The sequence below is a fragment of the Dendrobates tinctorius genome, unplaced genomic scaffold, assembly GCF_039654945.1.
Source record: "Dendrobates tinctorius isolate UK_male_01 unplaced genomic scaffold, ASM3965494v1 ptg000104l, whole genome shotgun sequence".
Classification (NCBI taxonomy): Eukaryota; Metazoa; Chordata; class Amphibia; order Anura; family Dendrobatidae; genus Dendrobates; species Dendrobates tinctorius.
The window spans coordinates 9,851,145-9,870,748 of NW_027361772.1; the positions used below are offsets into that span (position 1 = coordinate 9,851,145).

Sequence of the window (19,604 nt, forward strand, 5' to 3'; positions counted from 1 at the left end):
ATATATACAAGGAATTCTTTGTGGCAAAGAGGCAACATAATATATAACAATAGATACAACAAGTAACATCTAACAAGACAGATACAGTATATAGTCTACACATGACGATTTAATTGTTGAACAGAGAGTGGATAGAAGCTGTTCATATGGCGGTTGGTGCTGCATTTGGGGACACTGAAGCGACGTCCTGAAGGGAGTAGTTGGAATGAGGAGTGTCCCGGGTGAGGGGGATTGGATGAAATTTTCAATGCGTGGGATCGAATACTCTTATCATAAAGATCCTGGATTTTAGGCAGGGGGGAGCCTATAATTCTCTCTGCTGTTCTGAAAGTCCTTTGTAAGCGGAGTTTGTCATGCGCAGTGGCTCCCCCATACCAGACTATCAGAGAGGAACAAATCACAGATCTGATGACAGCATTAAAGAATAAGATCAGCAGATTCTTAGACAAACCATATCTTTTCAGCTGACGCAGGAAGAACATCCTCTGTTGTGCTTTTCTTATAACAGCATCCACATTTTTCCCCCATTTAAAGTGGTCACTTTCTGAATTTTAGTCTCTATTCTCTTTGCAGCGTCTCCACAAGACAGTATATCAATCCATATTAAATTTTCCAAAGTTTCCATAGCATCTGAGGTACTTGTCACTTCTCTCAGGTCTCCAGTCTCATTTTTACTGGTCACAACAGTCTCATCTTTTCTTATAACATCATGGTCATCTTTTCCTGTCACATCAGTGTCATCTTTTCCTGTCACATTCAGGCTACTTGCCTCCTCCAGGGCATCCGTTCCTCCTGGACCACAATCTTCTGACACATCACTCTTTTCTTTATTTGCGGTCTCTCCGCATAGCACGGTGTCGGCATCCTGCTGACTACGTCAAGTGTAAGGGTTGGCAAGGACCGTAGTCGTGGCCAAGGACTCCGGGGCAATGGAGTCCTGGCCTCCCCTCACTTAGACATGACAGAATTCTGTATGACTGGGCTCTTAACTTTAACATTATGGAGCCAACAGCCCTGTCAGGGCGCTCCTGCCCAACTGATTCAAATTCCAGATGCTCCCTGGCTTAGTAGCTGTTAGCCCCTCCTATTTTAACTATTTACAAGCTGAGCATCTCTAACCCCATCAAGTGGGCAAACTAGGGTACTACACTTTCTCTATCTATATAACAGTGTCCAATGTTAAATACATATAATAACAGATACAATAAATAGACATTTACATGGCATCTATATATATAATCGTCTAATTCTGTCTGTCTGTCTGTAACAGAAATCCCGCGTCACTGATTGGTCGAGCCCGGCCAGGAGCGACCAATCAGAGGCGCAGGATTTCCGTGGCAGACAGATACTGTATTGTAATGGGTATGGTGTCGGACAACGCGGTACGCGTACCTCGATGTCTGGCGCCATACTTACATACTTACCTCATCGGGAGGAGTGTTGCTACAGCACTTCTCTTCTTCCAGTGACCGGGGCAGGTGTGCGTGTGAGAATTTGCAAGTGTGTCTTCAGGAAAATGGCGCCGGACAGCACGGTACAGGCATGCACTACTCTGGCGCCAGTGCCACACTCCTCCCCCAGCCTCCAGCAGAACGGGACAGCGCTGGACTACAGGAAAGATGGGTGAGTATAAATGTTTTTTTTTGTGTGTACAGTTTCCTAGGGGTGAGGGGGACCATGCATACCAGGAAAGAGGGGTGAGGGGGACCATGCATACCAGGAAAGGGGGGTGAGGGGGACCATGCATACCAGGATAGGGGGGTGAGAGGACCATGCATACAAGGAAAGGGGGGTGAGGGGGATCATGCATAACAGGAAAGGGGGGGTGATGGGACCATGCATATCAGGATGGAGTAAGATTTTTGGCGTAGTGTATGCCACGGCTCGTAATAAATTTTTCAAGTGGGGGTCACCACACCCCATCATATGCCCATCCCAACTCCACCCATTTTATTAGAGCTGTGGTGAGAATGGCGTGAAACCCAATAGGGTGAAACCCAATGGTGTGAAATGTTGGGCTGTCTAGGGATCCAGAAAACAAGTGTTGAAATTAGTATTTTCATGGGAGATGAAATTCTGTGGTACAAAGAGCAGTGGATATAGAAGGATGCCGTGCTCAACTAACCATCGAATGTTTTGGGAGCCTTCCACTTCTTCATTGTCAACAAATGTTGATGGCAGATAAATATTGGAAAGTTTGATTTCAATAATCTGATCATTATAATCTTATAGCTGTAAGAAGAGAGTTCGTTGGATGCAGTGGAGAGCCGGAGGCAGAGAAGGGGTTAACAAAGGTTTACTGTACAGGAAATTAAACAAGGAAAACTCCATGCAGAGAGACAAGATTAACAACAGCAACTACGGTTATTATGCACAACCACCATGCACAATAGGAAGATATGCAAAAAACGTGGACAAAGTCTCTGGCTTTATTACGGAGGAACGAGAAGCACTGTCTTACAATGATGCGGATGGATCTAGTCCTGCTTGGCTTGAGTGTGTTGGATTGTAGAAACAGGCCTTGGTGTGGATTCCTCAGCGATGGTGCCGAACACGAACCGTGTGCCCGTTCACAGACTGCGGTAGTGGGAGGTTCTCTGGGATAGTCTCTAGGAATGCAGCAAGTCAGCTTATCAGTCACCACAGGCAGAACTGGACTGTCCACAAGAACAGGGTCACACGATAACTCAATAGCGTCAAAGTCAATCGTGGGGTCAGCACTCTGTGGGAAGGGTGGCGTGGAGTTGTTACTGTAACTGGAGCAGCAGAGAGGGAGCAACCTTCTCCTGTCGCTTTCCCGGCAAGTCTCTCTCGTTCCCGTGCTCGGTCCTCTTTATATTACCTGCTCCCCCTGCTGTCCAGCGTGAAGGTCTTTCCCTCCCAGAAGAACCCTCCCCCAGCAACAGTGGTGACAGTCCCGATAGTTCTGGCCTCAAAGGGCACCAGATACCGCTGACTATGTCTCGGCTCATCCACTTACATAGCAAAAAAAACAATGACAGAAGTTCTGGCACAGACTTATTTTCCTCTACTAATAAACACTTGGCCGAGCCCAACATACAAACTTGTGTATTGCAGGACGGGAGGAATAGCTGTTAAACAATCAAAAAATAGTCTTAAACACACAACGTGTTTCTACAGCACCCTTTTAACTGGCCTATGCCAACATTAAGGAACGAATGCGTGTGGACCCGCCAGGACACAGCTCATGCTCTTGCATTGGCGGCGTACTGTTGCAGCTTCTAATAGTCTTTTTAGGACCTTAGCAATCTCAAAATAGTTTTATTACTGTACTATTAGTAGGATTACACAACTTTTTACAAAAAATATTCTGAGAACAAAGGAGACTACATTTATGACTCATTGACTTGTTCCATTTAATTAGTGTCAGGGTACCGTTACACTTAGCGATGCACCAGCGATCCCGACAACGATATGGATCGCTGGTGCATCGCTAAGTGGTCGCTAGTGAGCTGCCACACAGGCAGATCTCACCAGCGACATAGCAGGGGTCGGGGGTCGCTACTTACCTGTCAGATGCGGCGATCCTGATGTCCTCCCGCCCGCGTCCACGCGTCGCTCGTCGGCGCCACAGGAAGCCCAGCAGGAAGCGCCCGACGAGAAACGGCCCAGGACATTCTCGCGCGATCAGCAACAGACAGCGGGGGAGCCGGTCGGAGGTAAATATCACATGTAGCGATATCGCTAGCAATATCGCTATAACGTCACAAAACCAGTGACGTTATAGCGATATTGCTAGCGATATCGCTATGTGTAATGGGCCCTTAAGAGTCAATCTGAGCCCTGAGCTGAACTGCAGTATAACTCATGGAGTAGGAAAAGCAGTTTGAACGCTCGATGGGGCACAAGGAAGATTTCAGACTACATGGCACTGCTGATAGATTATGCAGCTCATCTAGAAAATAAACCACACGTAATCACCGTCCATAGGTACATAGGTAACATCCTACATAGGACACTTACTTGGAGGCAAAGTCCCCATAGGACACATTAAATTCATTGGTTTCTTTTGAACATCTATGAAAAAAATAACAAGTGTCAGTGTCTCCACATAATATGATATAGAGAGATGTTGTGATGTACATAAAGGCACAAATTCATCAAATTTTGCAAAAATATTTAGAATTGAGAGTCCTCGGTGGTTGATACCTTTCAATGGCTAACTGAAAAGATGATAACAAATTGCAAGCTTTCGAGACTACGCAGGTCTCTTCATCAGGCATTGACTAATACAAAATCTGAAGAATCACATATTCATGCACAACACAGCACAGAAAAAATGCAATAGATAAGACAAGTGAAGTGAAGCAGAACTATCATTATGGGGGAGTGATAGACAGTTATGGCCATAAATATTGGCCAGTTCATAAATAAGGAGTGAAAGTTTTATTGTCCTCTGATTGGGGTCTGGTTCTGTGTGGGGAGGCAAAAGCTTAGAACAAGGACACACAATAAGAGAAAAAAAAATGGATCTACCTGTGGCAAAACATTTTTGTATGCCTGATCACAGCACCATGGAAATTAAATTACTGGTATTGAAAGGTAATTTCACATCTCAGAGAGACAGACGAGTCTGTGAGTACAAACTCATGACGACCTTTGACACACTAAATGCTGGAATGAATGTGTCACATGGATTTATGTCTTTTTGCATCAATTAAGGAATTAGCTCCTAAGACCTTGTGGGGGCATCACAACACAGAACAAAAAATAAAAAAATAAGGAATTGAAATGATGTGGTTGCATAAATATTCACGTCATTAAACTCGTACACTACTTTGCTGAAGTGCTCTTTGAATTTATGAAAACATTCAGTCTTTTTTGGTAGGAGTCTATCAATACAACACATCTAAATTGGCAATCTTTGCCCACTCTTCACTGCAATAGAGATCAAAATCTGTCAGATTGCAAGGGCATCTCCTGTGTACAGTGCCTTTTTCTGGTCACCCACAGATTTTCAATTGAATTCAGGTCTAGACTCTGTCTTGGGTATTCCAAAACTTTGATTGTCTTATGGAAAAGTCTTTCTTTTGTTGATTTATGAGTATGCTTAGGGTCATTGTCATAAAATTTCTTTCATTGTCAGCTTTTTAACAGTCCTGAAGGTTTAGTTGCGAAATTGAGTGATATTTGTAACTATTCATAATCACCTATAAGTTGAAAAAAAGGCCTAGCTCTAGCTGCTGAAAAACAGCCCCAAAGCATAATGCTGCCTTCACCATGATTTACTGTGTGTATTGTGTTTGTTTTGATGATGACCAATGATGGCCTTGTGCCAAGTATACTTTTTGAAATTATAACCAAAAAGTTCAACCTTGGTTTCATCAGACCATAACACGGTTTCCCAAATGCTTTTGACAGACTGATGTACAGTAGGTCTTGGCAAAACATTGTCAGATTTGGATGTAAGAAAAGGTTTCTGTTTTCCTACCCTACCCTACAAGCCAGGCATGTGAAGAATATGGAAGATAGTTGTCACATTCAGTACATAACCAGCACTTCTGAGAAATTTCTGCAGCTCTGAGATCAATTTTGTGCTTTTCTTTTCATCAATTTCTGAGGGACGTCCAGTTTTAGGTAATATCTCTGTTGTGACAAATTGTCACTTTTTGATAACCCACTTTGAAGCATTTCATGGTATATTTAATGTCTTGGAAATGTTTTTTTCCCTTCTGCTGACTGATATCTTTAGCGACCATGGCTTTTACTGTAAAATGCAACTGTGACTTTAGTCACTACTCCCAGCCATGAGTCAAGGTAGTCAAGCGTTCCAGGATCAGATACCAAGAAAGCACGTTGCTAACTAAAGGAAAAAGACAAAGACATAGTCAGGTCATAGTCCGAGGTCAGAATATCAGGAAGATAGCGGGTCAGAACAAATGGGCTAGGCAGTTGGATGGTCAGAAGGAGGCGCAAGGTCAGACAGCAATAGATCAAGAAACAGAGCACAGAAATACATGGCAAGCCACTGAGCAGATGCTACGTCTGGCAGAGATCTTGGATTAACAGCTCAGCTAAGTAGATGTGACACACTCACCAGGGCTGTGTGGTACTCGGAACCGAGTTGGACAGTTCTTTGGGGAAGTCACGGGGCCGCGACATGACTCCGTGGCCCTGGCTGTGCCGTAAAATGGGGAATATGTATATGGGATTTGACGTGACGCCACTTGTGGTGTTCGGCAATAGATGGCCGACGCTGCTAAAAGAGACCACTGGGGCTGATGGTGACGCAGCTGGGATGGTTCTGCTTCTCACAGGTGGAGCGGGGCCCCAGGGCTACCAGTTCTGTTTATGTCAGGCTTCGTGTACCTTGTGGTGCAGGACTCAGGACGCAAGAGCTCACTGGAGGACACAAGGACTGTAGTTTTCTTTTCCTTTACTTGATGGTTGATAGTAGTGACCGGGGCACTGGTAACAGATCATGATGGAGAGCCGGGCAGCCTGGAAGCAAATTTGGATACTCCTGGACAAGTAGGTACGGAGGCCTTCCTTCTGCGCTGTCCTCCCTTTTTCCTTGCTGCCTAACAGCTCATCCTTCTGCTGCTAACAGTCACTCTATGTTTTTAAATACAAACCATTGCCCGCATGGCAGCTCGAACCTTTCACAGGTGCCGCTCCTTTGTGTCGGCTCCAGGCTCTGGTATGCTGCTGTGCAGCCGGGTATTAGATCAGGCCAGGAGACCTGCAGTCCCCTACCCTCCCAATTTAGCTGCTGGGACTTCAGTACCTATGCAACCACGGACTCTGGTATCCGGTTCCTAGCGCTCAGCTCTGGGGCGAGTTTAATCACAACTCCACTCCCCAGGCTCTGCCTGACTTCTCTCCTACTGACACCTGGTAAGGGGACCCCTCCTTGCTTCCAGGCATGACATTACTCCCTGTGAGGGAGGCAATTTTACTGTGGCAACCGGACTCCTGGGGTGCCACAGATGGGTAATCACCTGGAACAGGGAGCACCTGAAAAAATCTCTTAACCTCCCAGATTCAGATTGGACAGCTGAACTGTCCATCAAAGCAGAGGCAGCTCAGCACGCCCCTGCACCAGACTGGATGACTAAGCTGTCAGTCACCATGTCCAAGACACAATGAGCAGAAGAATCGTGACAGCAACTAAGAAAATGCCAGGAAAATCTTACTAAAACAGATAAATTTTATATGGGGTTAATCAGAATCACTGTAAATCATGGCAGTTGTGTACTGACTAATGTGTAACATAAGTTTAAATGCTATTAGCTAATTCTGAAAACAACCACATCCCCAATTATAAAAGGGTGTTCATACTTATGCAACCACATTATTTTAGTTTTGTTATTTTTTCCCTCTCAAAATAATTAAATTTAGCTTAGTTTTTCAATGGTTTTGAACATAAAAGGTGGAAAAAGTTATAAAATCATTCTTTTGGTATTTTTTTTAAATAACAATTCTGACAGAGATGTGCAGACTTTTTGTATATACTGTACATTTATTGCAGTGGCACACGACTGCGCCAAACTCCTTAAAAGATGCAGGAAATAAAATTATCTGTATTAAGTCAAATTTATTTCACAAATGTAGGCACTGTATGTGATTCGTTCTCGGTTTGCTGTGATTAGTCGCTTCGTCCTCTTAGTTTTCTGCACATCACCTTCACTTCTTGATGCTAGGACCTCTCTTTGATCACACTTTGTGATGGTCCTCAGCTTTTATGCTAGGTGAGCTTACTTGACACTCCAACAATGGGTTGTGTTGAGCTATAAACTACTTGGTGTGCCTGGTATTGGGAGAGGGTGGTAGGTCTTGGTGGAATTTATCAACACCACTTGAAAACCAGTTCTACAATGTTGATAACAGTTTCATCTTCAGAGAAGCCATTTCTTTGGGTCAGTGTTTTAGGGCTTGTTGGATGTGGTCAAATCAAAGAGGTTCTCTGGTTGAACTTTGATCTATGCCCCTACACTTTACAGTGAGTTTGATGATTTAGGCTAGGTTCACATTTACGGATGGCCAAGCTGCATAGGTCTGCGTTGTTTTGACGATGCGCGACCCGCGTCGAGCGCAACTTGTTACAATTTTGATGTGGTCGCTCCATCGTCAAAACGACGCATGCGGAGGCATCAGCATACATCTGCATGGCCTGCATACCCAATGTTAAAGATAGGTATGCAGGCCGCATGCGAACGTAGGTGGAGCTGACCGGACGAGGCAGTGGGCGGAGCTTCACGGAGGAAGTCCCCAAGCCTCCGCAGCTCGGCCATCTGCAAATGTGAGCCTAGCTTAACAGTATCAGGATCCTGACATCGCCGACGTACAGACTCCGCTGAGCAGGGACTCACCCGCACTGTAGGGACCCCTGGGGATCAAGACAGCCAGAAAGTATAGGTGCACAGGACCTGGGTGATGAAGTTTAGCAAGCCGGCACGGGACCTACGGTCACGTGACTACAAGGGGGCGGGGCTTAGCATCCAGCTTTCAGAGAAGACAGAAAACTCAGTCAGGCAAAACGGAGTTCATACACAGTACAGACAGCGAGGTACAGGTGGGATCAACAGACAGGAGGTCAGACAAAGCCAAAGGTCATACACAAGAGGGCGACGTGGTACCAAGGGGATGAGCAGAGAGAAGTTGGGTCACAAGCAGAGAGTCATACGAGAGAGGTAGCGCAGTACAAGAGGGACAGGCAGAACTCGTAACAGGGACAGAACCGGATCAAAACCAAACAAGCAAGCAAGATAACAGGCACAAGGCACACGTACGCACAAGGTCAACTAACTCAGCCGAGGGCAGGAGTATAACTGACACCGGACCTAGGTCCAGTGAGCATTAAATAGCCGCCCTCTGCCAGGGAGAGGCGGAACAATTAACCCCCAGTCAGACCAGGACAGGACAAAGCGAAACCCCGTCCTGGATCATGACAAACAGTAACTTTTTTCATTGTCCATAGTCCAGTCTTAATGTTTCTTTGCCCATGACCGGTTCTATTCTTCATAGTGGCAATTAACCCCTTATGTGAAATCTGCCTTACAAGTAAGGCAATGTATGCACTACATAGGCAATCACGCTACAAAGCTCCGTCTGAATTAGCCAATTTAGGCAGCGGAGCTACAAGATGCTAAGGTCATGCTCTAGACATCAACGTCACTATGCAGGCAGTGCAATTATGTCACTGTATCGCGCTGCCTGCATTTGACCTGTAATTTGAACCTGGACCTTACCATACTTACTGGACTTTATTGTACTCTTCACGGGATCCGGGATAGGTATATTGTAAAGAAAAAAAGCAATTTCATTATGTGTTGAGTATAAAAGTTCTTAAGAGATCACTAAGAAAACATTACTACTTTTTAAGAGGGTATGAATACTTTCTTACTTTTAAAGGGACACAAGGGGGCGTCATTACTGCCTGAGGGCCACAAAGCGGGCAATATTAGTTAAGAAGCCACACTTAGAAGAAATACCTGCTTTTTAAAGGGAATCTGTCACCTCATTTTTGCCCCATAAGCTGGGGCCACCGCCATCAGGGGCTTATCTACAGCATTCTGAAATCCTGTAGACAAGCCCCCAATGTAACTTGAAAGTGGGTTTACCAAAGTATCTGCTTTTGGATCTCCAAGCTAATCGCAGAGCTATGATATGGGAACCACAATGTCAGAAGGAGTGCAAACCAAAGACATGGGCAGTGCAGGGACTGTCAATCACAACCAGGGGGTGGGACTAGTCCAGCTTCAGATTATGAACTAGTCTCAGTCAGTAAATGCCTCACTGGACTAGTCCTGGTCCATTAACACACAGCGAGGAGCTGTATATCACTTCATTTTGCTCCAATATGTGCAATTTCCTAAAGAAATAAACGTATTACTGGAATATTTGAATAGTTGTCTAATATGGAGCTAGTTTGAAAGTGTCAGGGGACTTGACAGGTTCCCTTTAAGGAAACACTAAAATCTTCCAAGGGACATACTGGTGGCCATTATTTGGGACCAGAAAGGGAGTATTATAACTATGTGGGATACTAAGAGAACTATTGGGGACTAAGAAGATCACTATTACTTGATGGGCACAAAAGATGTCACCTTTACAACACTGTGTGGTGCATTATTATCATCTGGGGCACCAGAATGATTTTTTGGGGGGGCTTGTTTTCATAGATGCTGTCTTTTTGGCACTAATTTGGAAATAATATCATAACTATGAGAACCCCCAAAGTTCAGTACTTGGATACCTTGACTGACAGTAGGTGTAATATTAGGGGTACAAGTGGCAGCAGAAAGCTCAAACTTGGGAATAGTAGTAGGATGGGGAGTTTTTATCATTTGATAAAAAGTATGGTCAAATGTTATATGTTACAAACTCTGTATTCACAAGTTATGACTGGTAGAAGTCTTCATGGCGGCCAGGGCTGGGTGGAAAATATGGATTTATCTACACTGTGGTTTCTTATATGGTCTGCAGAAATGATAGATATCTCTATTTGGTCACAGCATAGTGGTATTATTATTTTTGGTCTTTTCTAGAGAGTTTTTGTTTTTCATATCCCGAACAGCATTTTCATCCTCCTAGGTCCCTCTGGGATGTATATAACCAGCATAATCATGATGAGACTCTGCATTAGGAGTATTGAGAAGAAATCCACTCACCTCTACAAACTCTGACGCCCTTTTTTTTACATTGGTAGTAATCTTTTATGCAGCGGCATGCAGTTTTCATTTCGCAGCTTACATGTGATGGGCAGATCCAGTTGTTTGGGCACAGTTTTTCACCTGACGGTAACATTGTTTCACATGATTACACAGTTAGTCACAGGTTTTTTTTGTATATTATTATTATTATTATGGTTGTTCTATATAGCATTGGATATTGCACATAAATCAATGAATGATAACGACATCGAGGCAGATATACGACACAACAAAATATAAACCAATATATATCCAACGTAATGTAACACAACCATAATAGTAATACACAAAAAGATGAACAAACAAATGAAATTCAATAAACATAAAACATCATTTTTATAATTCATCCCATATACACTCACTGGCCACTTTATTAGGTACACCATGCTAGTAAGGGGTTGGACCCCCTTTTGCCTTCAGAACTGCCTCAATTCTTCGTGGCAGAGATTCAACAAGGTGCTGGAAGCATTCCTCAGAGATTTTGGACCATATTGACATGATGGCATCACACAGTTGGCGCAGATTTGTCGGCTGCACATCCCTGATGCGAATCTCCCGTTCCACCACATCCCAAAGATGCTCTATTGGATTGAGATCTGGTGACTGAGGAGGCCATTTGAGTACAGTAAACTCATTGTCATGTTCAAGAAACCAATCTGAGATGATTCGAGCTTTATGACATGGCGCATTATCCTGCTGAAAGTAGCCATCAGATGTTGGGTACATTGTGGTCATAAAGGGATGGACATGGTCAGCAACAATACTCAGGTAGGCTGTGGCGTTGCAACGATGCTCAATTGGTACCAAGGGGCCCAAAGAGTGCCCAGAAAAAATTCCCCACACCATGACGCCACCACCACCAGCCTGAACCGTTGATACAAGGCAGGATGGATCCATGCTTTCATGTTGTTTACGCCAAATTCTGACCCTACCATCCGAATGTCGCAGCAGAAATCGTGACTCATCAGACCAGGCAACGTTTTTCCAATCTTCTACTGTCCAATTTCGATGAGCTTGTGCAAATTTTAGCCTCAGTTTCCTGTTCTTAGCTGAGAGGAGTGGTACCCATTGTGGTCTTCTGCTGCTGTAGCCCATCTGCCTCAAAGTTCGACGCACTGTGCGTTCAGAGATGCTCTTCTGCCTACCTTGGTTGTAACGGGTGGCAATTTGAGTCACTGTTGCCTTTCTATCAGCTCGAACCAGTCTGCCCATTCTCCTCTGACCTCTGGCATCAACATGGCATTTCCGGCCACAGAACTGCCGCTCACTGGATTTTTTTTCTTTTTCGGACCATTCTCTGTAAACCCTAGAGATGGTTGTGCGTGAAAATCCCAGTAGATCAGCAGTTTCTGAAATTCTCAGACCAGCCCTTCTGGCACCAACAATCATGCCACGTTCAAAGGCACTCAAATCACCTTTCTTCCCCATACTGATGCTCGGTTTGAACTGCAGGAGATTGTCTTGACCATGTCTACATGCCTAAATGCACTGAGTTGCCGCCATGTGATTGGCTGATTAGAAATTAAGTCTTAACACACAGTTGGACAGGTGTACCTAATAAAGTGGCCAGTGAGTGTAGAAATTCTGTAATTAAACTCAAAATCCAGAATGCCTCTCGCAATGCTAGCTGTCTCTGCCAATTGCCACCTCTGGAAGGACAGAAATTGTGACATGTCACCTTTATGAATGGTGGTGAAGTGTTTTACCACTCCAGAGGACTTGTTTTTTGGAGGACAAGTTGAAAACCATAAAATAATTCCAACTGAAATGGTAAAAAAATACAACTGGCATAGTTTTCTGGACTGTTTTTATGTCATTCATTATTTGATAAAAAAATAACTTGAAAACCGGATTCCTCAGGTCAGTAGTATAGTGATAGAAAACTTGTATAGTTTTTCTCGACTGGTGAAAAAAATCAAAAACTTGTAAAAAAAAAAAAAAAAATTGGATTGTGTCGTCATTTCGTGTAAACTTGTTATTTTTTTAAACTTTTTTGTCAATGAGGCTTGATTCTTGCATAGTGATTTGACATGCTGATTGATATAATTTTGGGCACATACGAACATTTTGTAAGCTCCTTATTGTATTTTTTGGTGGAACTGCAGCATCCAAAGATGCTAAATTCTAGCATTTCACTTTCTTTTTCTCTATTTTTACTACCCTTACCAATCCAGCTACCGTAATCAATTTTATATTTTGCTAGAGAAAACTTTTATGAATGCATGAAATATGTGTTTGTTTTATCTATTTTTTGATGGGGAAAAATTGGTGTGATTCATTTTTTGAAATATTTTTAAAAGCATTTTTTCTTATTTCATTACTTGGTAAACTTTGGGGACTTTAACAGATTACCGTATGTCCAAAAATGGGCTGGGAAACAATACAATAATTAAAGCAAAATAAGCCGCCCCTGCTCGTGAGAGCTTACAATCTACAATGAGGTGGGGGAGATACAGAGTACAGGTGTGTATTTACAATGATGCATTTACAATGAAGGTCCAGCCATCTTGAGGGAGTGAGGGATGGATGGAGATAGTGAATGGGCTACACAAGCACACTTACACAGAGAATGACTGATTAGTGAACGTGATAGGCCGCTCTGAACAAATGTGTTTTGAGGGAACGCCTGAAACTATGCAAATTGTGGTTAGTCCTAATTTCTTGGGGTAGAGGATTGCAGAGGATTGGCGCAGCGCAGGAGAAGTCTTGGAGTCGGGAGTGGGAGGTGCGGATTAGTGCAGAGGTTAGTCGAAAGTCGTTTGCAGAGCGCAGCGGTCGGTTAGGCCGATAGACAGAAATGAGGGAGGAGATGTAGGGGGGTGCTGCATTGAGGAGAGCTTTGTGGGTGAGAACAAGTACTTTGAATTGTATCCTATAATGAATGGGCAGCCATTGTAAGGACTGGCGAAGAGTGGATGTGTCCGAGTATCGATTAGCCAGATGGATGACCCTGGCTGCTGCATTAAGTATGGACTGGAGAGGGGAAAGTCAAGTAACGGGGAGGCCAATTAATAGAGCGTTGCAGTAGTCCAGGTGGGAGTGGATCAATGCTACAGTGAGGGGTTTTGTTGTTTCCATGGTGAGAAAAGGGCGGATTCTAGAGATGTTCTTTAGGTGTAAGCTGCAAGAGCGGGCAAGAGATTGTATATGGGATGTGAAGGAGAGATTGGTGTCAAACATAACACCCAGACAGCGCGCCTGCTGCCGGGGTGTTATTATGGTGCCACCCACGGAGAGGGAAATGTCAGATTTAGGGAGGATAGTAGACGGCGGGAGCAGAAGAGTTCAGTTTTGGAGAGGTTGAGTTTCCGATAGAGAGCGGACATGATTTTGGAGACTGCGGACAGACAGTCACTGGCGTTCTGTAGTACAGCGGGGGTAAGGTCAGGGGATGATGTGTATAGTTGTGTGTCATCAGCATAAAGATGGTATCTAAAGCCAAATCTGCTGATGGTCTGTCCAATTGGGGCCGTGTAGAGAGAGAAGAGAAGGGGGCCAAGGACTGAGCCCTGAGGTACTCTGACAGTGAGAGGAAGAAGAGATGACGTGGAGCCAGCGAACAAAACACTGAAGGAGCGGTCAGAAAGATAGGAAGAGAACCTGCATTACTGTACGTGCCTGCTTAGTGAAACCGGGTACTATGTGAATATATGGTTACTGTTTAGACTGTGTAAAGTATATATTTGTGAGAAATAATATGTCACTGTATATAACATGATGTGTCGTGTGCTAATGTCATTCATATTATACTGTGCTAGGGATGAGAATAGTGACAGTTAATGACTCAGACAGGTTTAGCATGTAGTATTGGTAAGTGTAATGACAGTGTAGTTTGGGGTTAGTGCTAAGGGGGGCACTATAGAGATTAGATTTAGATAAGATAGTGTTAGGCCAATAGTAAGGTAGTATGGGAGGAGTTTAGTTAGTGGTTAGGGGAAGTTTTGTGAGAAGTAGGGAGTGTTTGCTAAGAATGAGAGACAAGAAGAACTGAAAGGAGAGTTCTGAAGAATGAAAGATTGTGGGACACAGGTGGATGTAGGCAGCCTGAAAGGATCCGTGGCTAGTCATATTATTACTCACAAACATATACTTTACACAGTATAATCAGTAACCACATATTCACATTGTACCCGGTTTCACTAGGCAGGCACGTACAGAAATGCATGGCCTAAAGCAGCCTCCTGCACACCCTCTACAAGGCCATTAATATCTGAACTGTGGGGGTGCGACACCTAGCTCCCCGTTGATAAGCTGTTACAAGCTCTGGAAGATCTCGGATGCTACCAGAACACCTCAGCTCCACCATTTCTATAGTGACCGGGTTCTATAGATCGGATCCACTATTCACTGCTCCATTCGCTATTCACTGCCACTATAGTTTTGCTGGAGCTGCTTTGTTCCGGAAGCATCCGAGAACTTCTGGCCTGTGACAGGAAACAGCTAATTCTTGTCATCTTTGCAACAATCTGTAATTCTGAAATTTTTCTGGTAAGGTAAAGATAGGTGGACAAATATTTTCAGACCTTTAAGAAGTTCATCTTCTTGCATGGTGGTTACAGTATGTTGCGTGGTAGTTGCAACTTGCATGGTTGGTACAGCTGTGAATAAAAACATAGAATCAGCATTGATTTAAGTAAGTGTTTTCCAAACTTTTTAGACTAGGGAACTACAAGTCAGTTGCAGAAATGACCCTACTCAAAAAACACTAATTCATCTGTAAGCATTAGAGATGAGCAGATTAATCAGTGTCAAATTTATTGAAATTCATGGTTTAATGCAAATTCGAATAATTTGAGATTTGATTCGCGGTTCGCAAAAATAAAAAACTTGCCTGGCACCATTTCAGACACTTCTGAGTCATCAGTGAGCTGGCTAATGTCTTTTTGCATGGCTGCTCGAACTTCCCCATAATGCCCTGCAGCTGTGTCATCTTACGGATTTTCATGCCTTGTATAGTGGTGGTCAGTAGCAGGGACATCACAGATCACTGGTTCCCAGCAGAGCACAGTTTGTACAGCAGAGTCTGTTTCCATCACCAGAATCACTGGGTGTCACGTGCCCCGTCCTGAGTGACATGGCCAGCAGGCCAGTAACTGATACAACAGGACGCGGCACGTGTAATTGTCCTATGTGACGCGGCCCGCAGGCCGGTAACTAATACAATAAGACAAAGGGATTAGGGAAATCCTGGGAAACAATAACAATGGTGGCCCTGCGATAGGGAAACGGAGAAGTGGAGACCTCCTGCACTCCCCTGAGTCAGTGTCTCTACACTCCTAACGTTCCCTAGGACGGTTCCGCACCGGGCGACGATCAGGAACCTCAAAACCCTGACTCGCCCTGCACCTAAACCCTCACTAGGGAATTGGTCGGTGCAGAAACTAATCCCACCACTGCACTAAACACACATAAGGAAAAATGACAAAACAGGGGAACACCACTTAGCTTTGCTCTGTTGCTTACGCTCCCAGCAACAGAGCCCACCACCTGCGTGCATCTTTTCCTCCACCGTGTCCGACATCTGGGTGCGCTGTCCAGAAACGGACCTTCTCAGCATCATAGTGCAGCCTTGGAGTCCACCCCTGCGTGCAGCTGTCCAGAACCAGAATCCCGCAAATGAGTCCAGCTTTTCTGCCAAAAAGTCCAGCATGCTTGAGTCCAGCTCTCAGCAACCAAGTCCAGCATTTTGAGTGCAGCTCTACACCGCAGCTGCCACTCCTCCAATCCATGCACGAACTCCTTGCTGACACCACAACTGTGACTCCACCATGCCATGCCAGCACTCCTTGCAGACACCATAGCTGACACTCCAGGGATCTCACTGAGCTGCCCGTGACTCTCCTTTAGCTCCATCCTTCACCCAGGCTTACTTGCAAATGAATACTTTATCACCAACAGTGATTAACACACCTGATACTCTCTTATAGAGCTATCACACCTGTTACATAATTACGTGCACAAACTAAGGTAACCAAAGTGCAATGACCCTAATGGCCATGGGGGGGAAAACTACAACTGAAATCACCACAGTGCAATGACCCTAACGGCCACCGGGGGCAACACCACCTTTGGCACACAGCCAAAGGAAAAAAAAAGGTTACTTTGTGCATTTAATCTGTCAGATCCAACCTGGATCGTGACACTGGGTAAGTCTCTCTCTCCTCTTATGGTGAGCAGAGTCCTTTCTAATCTGTACTGTGTAAGCTCTTGTGATCAGCGGTTCCTCTCTTTCTTTCTCTCTCTCCTGTAGAGTGTAAGCTCTTATTGTCAGTGGGGTCCTATCTCTTTTTTTTTGTAGAGTGTAAGTGGAGCACCCGCCAGGGCCGTGGGGATATTTGGTACCGGGCCGGTTCTTAAGGGGATGTGTCATGGCAGCAGTGATCCTGTCCGTGGCCCTGGGCGTGTTAGGCTGGCGGAACACACCAAATATTAAAAATGACAATGAGGTGCGTTCGCAGCCTGGGGTCCACCGTGCAGAGATGTAGTAATGGCGAAGATTATATGGCTAACAATAAATGAACACACGTGGGTTAGCGTCACCCGGTGTGTACAGAAGCGAGTTCTGTTACTTCACAGAACCGCGGTGCTGCAAAAGTAAATGCCAAAGCCTGTTAAGCTCGCAGGGCTCGGCGAAATGAGCGCTAGAATACGGACACAGGACTCTGTCCCAAGAACACGGGATTAGAGTCCTTCTAGTCCACTAGCGCTCGGTGCCGCTGCAGCGGTGCCAGCACGGGATAATAATCCCAGATAAGCGTGTGCACAGAGCCGCTCAGGCAGACGCCTCTAATCGCCCAGGGTTGGGCCAGATAAGCACACAGGTTGTGCAAGGCGCTGCACAGGCGGTAGCTGCCACTTGCCGCTGTACAATAGTGCCCTGCAGTGGGCGACATCATCGGACGCTAGTGTGTGCAAAGTACTAGGAGCACAGTGGAGTGAGCATAGCCACCCATTGGCGCTGACTCTAACTCTGAATCCCTAACCGATATGCGTATCCAAGGGAGGGGAGTTATAATGAGTTAGTCACTAGATACATGCATCCATCATCATACACACATAAGCATAAGAGTCTATACTAGCGCATGGCCGTGCGGCCATGCAACTTTTTTATAGTAGCGTCCTTCCGGGACCTTCCTAGTGGTCCAATAGGAGCAGTAATAGGACCTGAGCATGTGACCTCAGACTTCCAATGAGAGGACTTCCCACGGGCATGCTCAGTGGACCGAAAGAAGGACAATTTGCAAATTAGAAAAAACACGGCACTCCATGACTGAGAGGGAGGTGCACAAGTAGGATATCCAATCCACTATAGATTATAGTAAAGACTTTGCACTCAAAAATGAAAATTGAATTTGACAGATCCTTTATTGTACAAAGCATCCAGTTCAAAAATTCTTGAACGTTTTCGGTCGTACAATCGACCTTCATCAGAAAAGGAAATTCATAGTTGATTTACCTATAATGGGTGTACAAGAAAGACAAAAACATTGCAAGCAGTAAAAAACACAGTAATGTAGTCAAATACACACAGCTGGACGCTTCAGAAAAATACATTCTGTGAAAGAAGGTTTATAGAAACAACAATTTTTGACAAAGTGTCTATAGAAAATTGTAGTCACTACTGAAATGCGAATCCTGAGATATGGTTGAAAGTGAGTTCAGTGAAGATCCACAGAGTCCATGGGCAGTGGTAATGGGTCCTTGTGAGAATATTTGTGATCGGCTTGACTAATTGGTGCTTGTGCACCATAAGTGGAAGGTGGTAGCTAATTGAAGTGGGTGCCCAAACAGATACGTGAAAAGGAGATGAATATCTGGTCTAAAAGTCTGGAATAAGAGACGTCTAGTAAGCAGCGGATACTGAAGGTAATAACCTTGTTTTAAGCAGAGGAACACTGGTTTTCAGAATTGGGACTGTCAAAGGTTCTGGTAAAATGATCTGAGATTTAATTAGAGGATATGCCACATGTTGTGCATAGCAGGCTTGTGTCCCTGATATGGGACTGGTACTGTTTGAGGAAGTACTGTATATCCTGCCCAGGTATGTATGCCACAGGAGGAGGATGCACTGGTTAGAAAAGCACGTGAGTGCAGGGGAATAGCGCTGTGTCTGTGTCCGGGCGGGCGTGTGTACAGCTGCTGTTGGAGACACTCGAAAGAAGGACAGTCCCAGGAGCTGCTCGCTGCTGGCTATTGCAGGTTACTATAGCTGAACCCTGTTTGGCAGCTGTAACCAAGCCAAAAGTAGTAGACTGAGCAAGATGCCGAGAACGCCGTCTTTGCTGAGCAGGCTCCTCTGCGGTCGGAGAGGAATGGGAGACTGCAGACGGCAAGGCTCGGGATTCCTGCTGTACAGATGCAGGAACTTGATGCCTAACAGGGTGTCAAATGAAAAATGATGATTAAAGGGGAAATAAAGTTTATAAGAGATGGTTTGTGATGTCACCTGATGGTGTTGGGCTGATGGTGATGCAGCAGAGTTGATACAGCTCTCCACAGGTAGAGTTTAGTCCCAGGACAATAAGATGGTGATGATGGATGTAGTGCAGGGTGGATGGTGCAGTAAATAACTCCGAGGACACAGCAGGGTGCAGTTTCCACACTTTTATTCATGGCTTGCAGTGCAGGCCAGGGCAATGAACAATGGACAATGGAGGGGACGCCAATCTGAGGCAGAGGTAGCCCCCGACCCCCTGAATGCTGTGATCATGCTTGATCGCAGCAATCAGGGCGTTAACCGCCAGGGATGACATGGGCGCTGCTCCTGGCTGTAAGTGCAGGAAGCGCTGAGCTCCTGCACTTACAGGGCAGGAGATGCTGAAATTTCAGCATCTCCTGCCCAATCACGCTGTGTTTGGTCAGTCAGACTGACTGACCAATCACAGCGCTCTGGGTGTGGGGACCGACTGCAAGGGTCCCTGCACCCCT

The 19,604-nt window shown here is 45.0% G+C and overlaps 1 protein-coding gene across 1 annotated transcript in view; it reads right to left on the reverse strand.

The window, feature by feature from the left end:
• The window catches only part of LOC141100332 (adhesion G protein-coupled receptor E3-like), a 218,277-nt gene that overhangs the window by 147,008 nt on the left and 51,665 nt on the right, over positions 1–19,604 (reverse strand). Inside the window, exons 2-4 of the mRNA XM_073588730.1 lie at positions 15,200–15,274; positions 10,635–10,757; positions 3,985–4,038 (exon numbers count right to left, since the gene is read on the reverse strand). Of these exons, the coding sequence (XP_073444831.1) occupies positions 3,985–4,038; positions 10,635–10,757; positions 15,200–15,274 (252 nt within the window). The remainder of the gene's footprint in view (positions 1–3,984; positions 4,039–10,634; positions 10,758–15,199; positions 15,275–19,604) is intronic.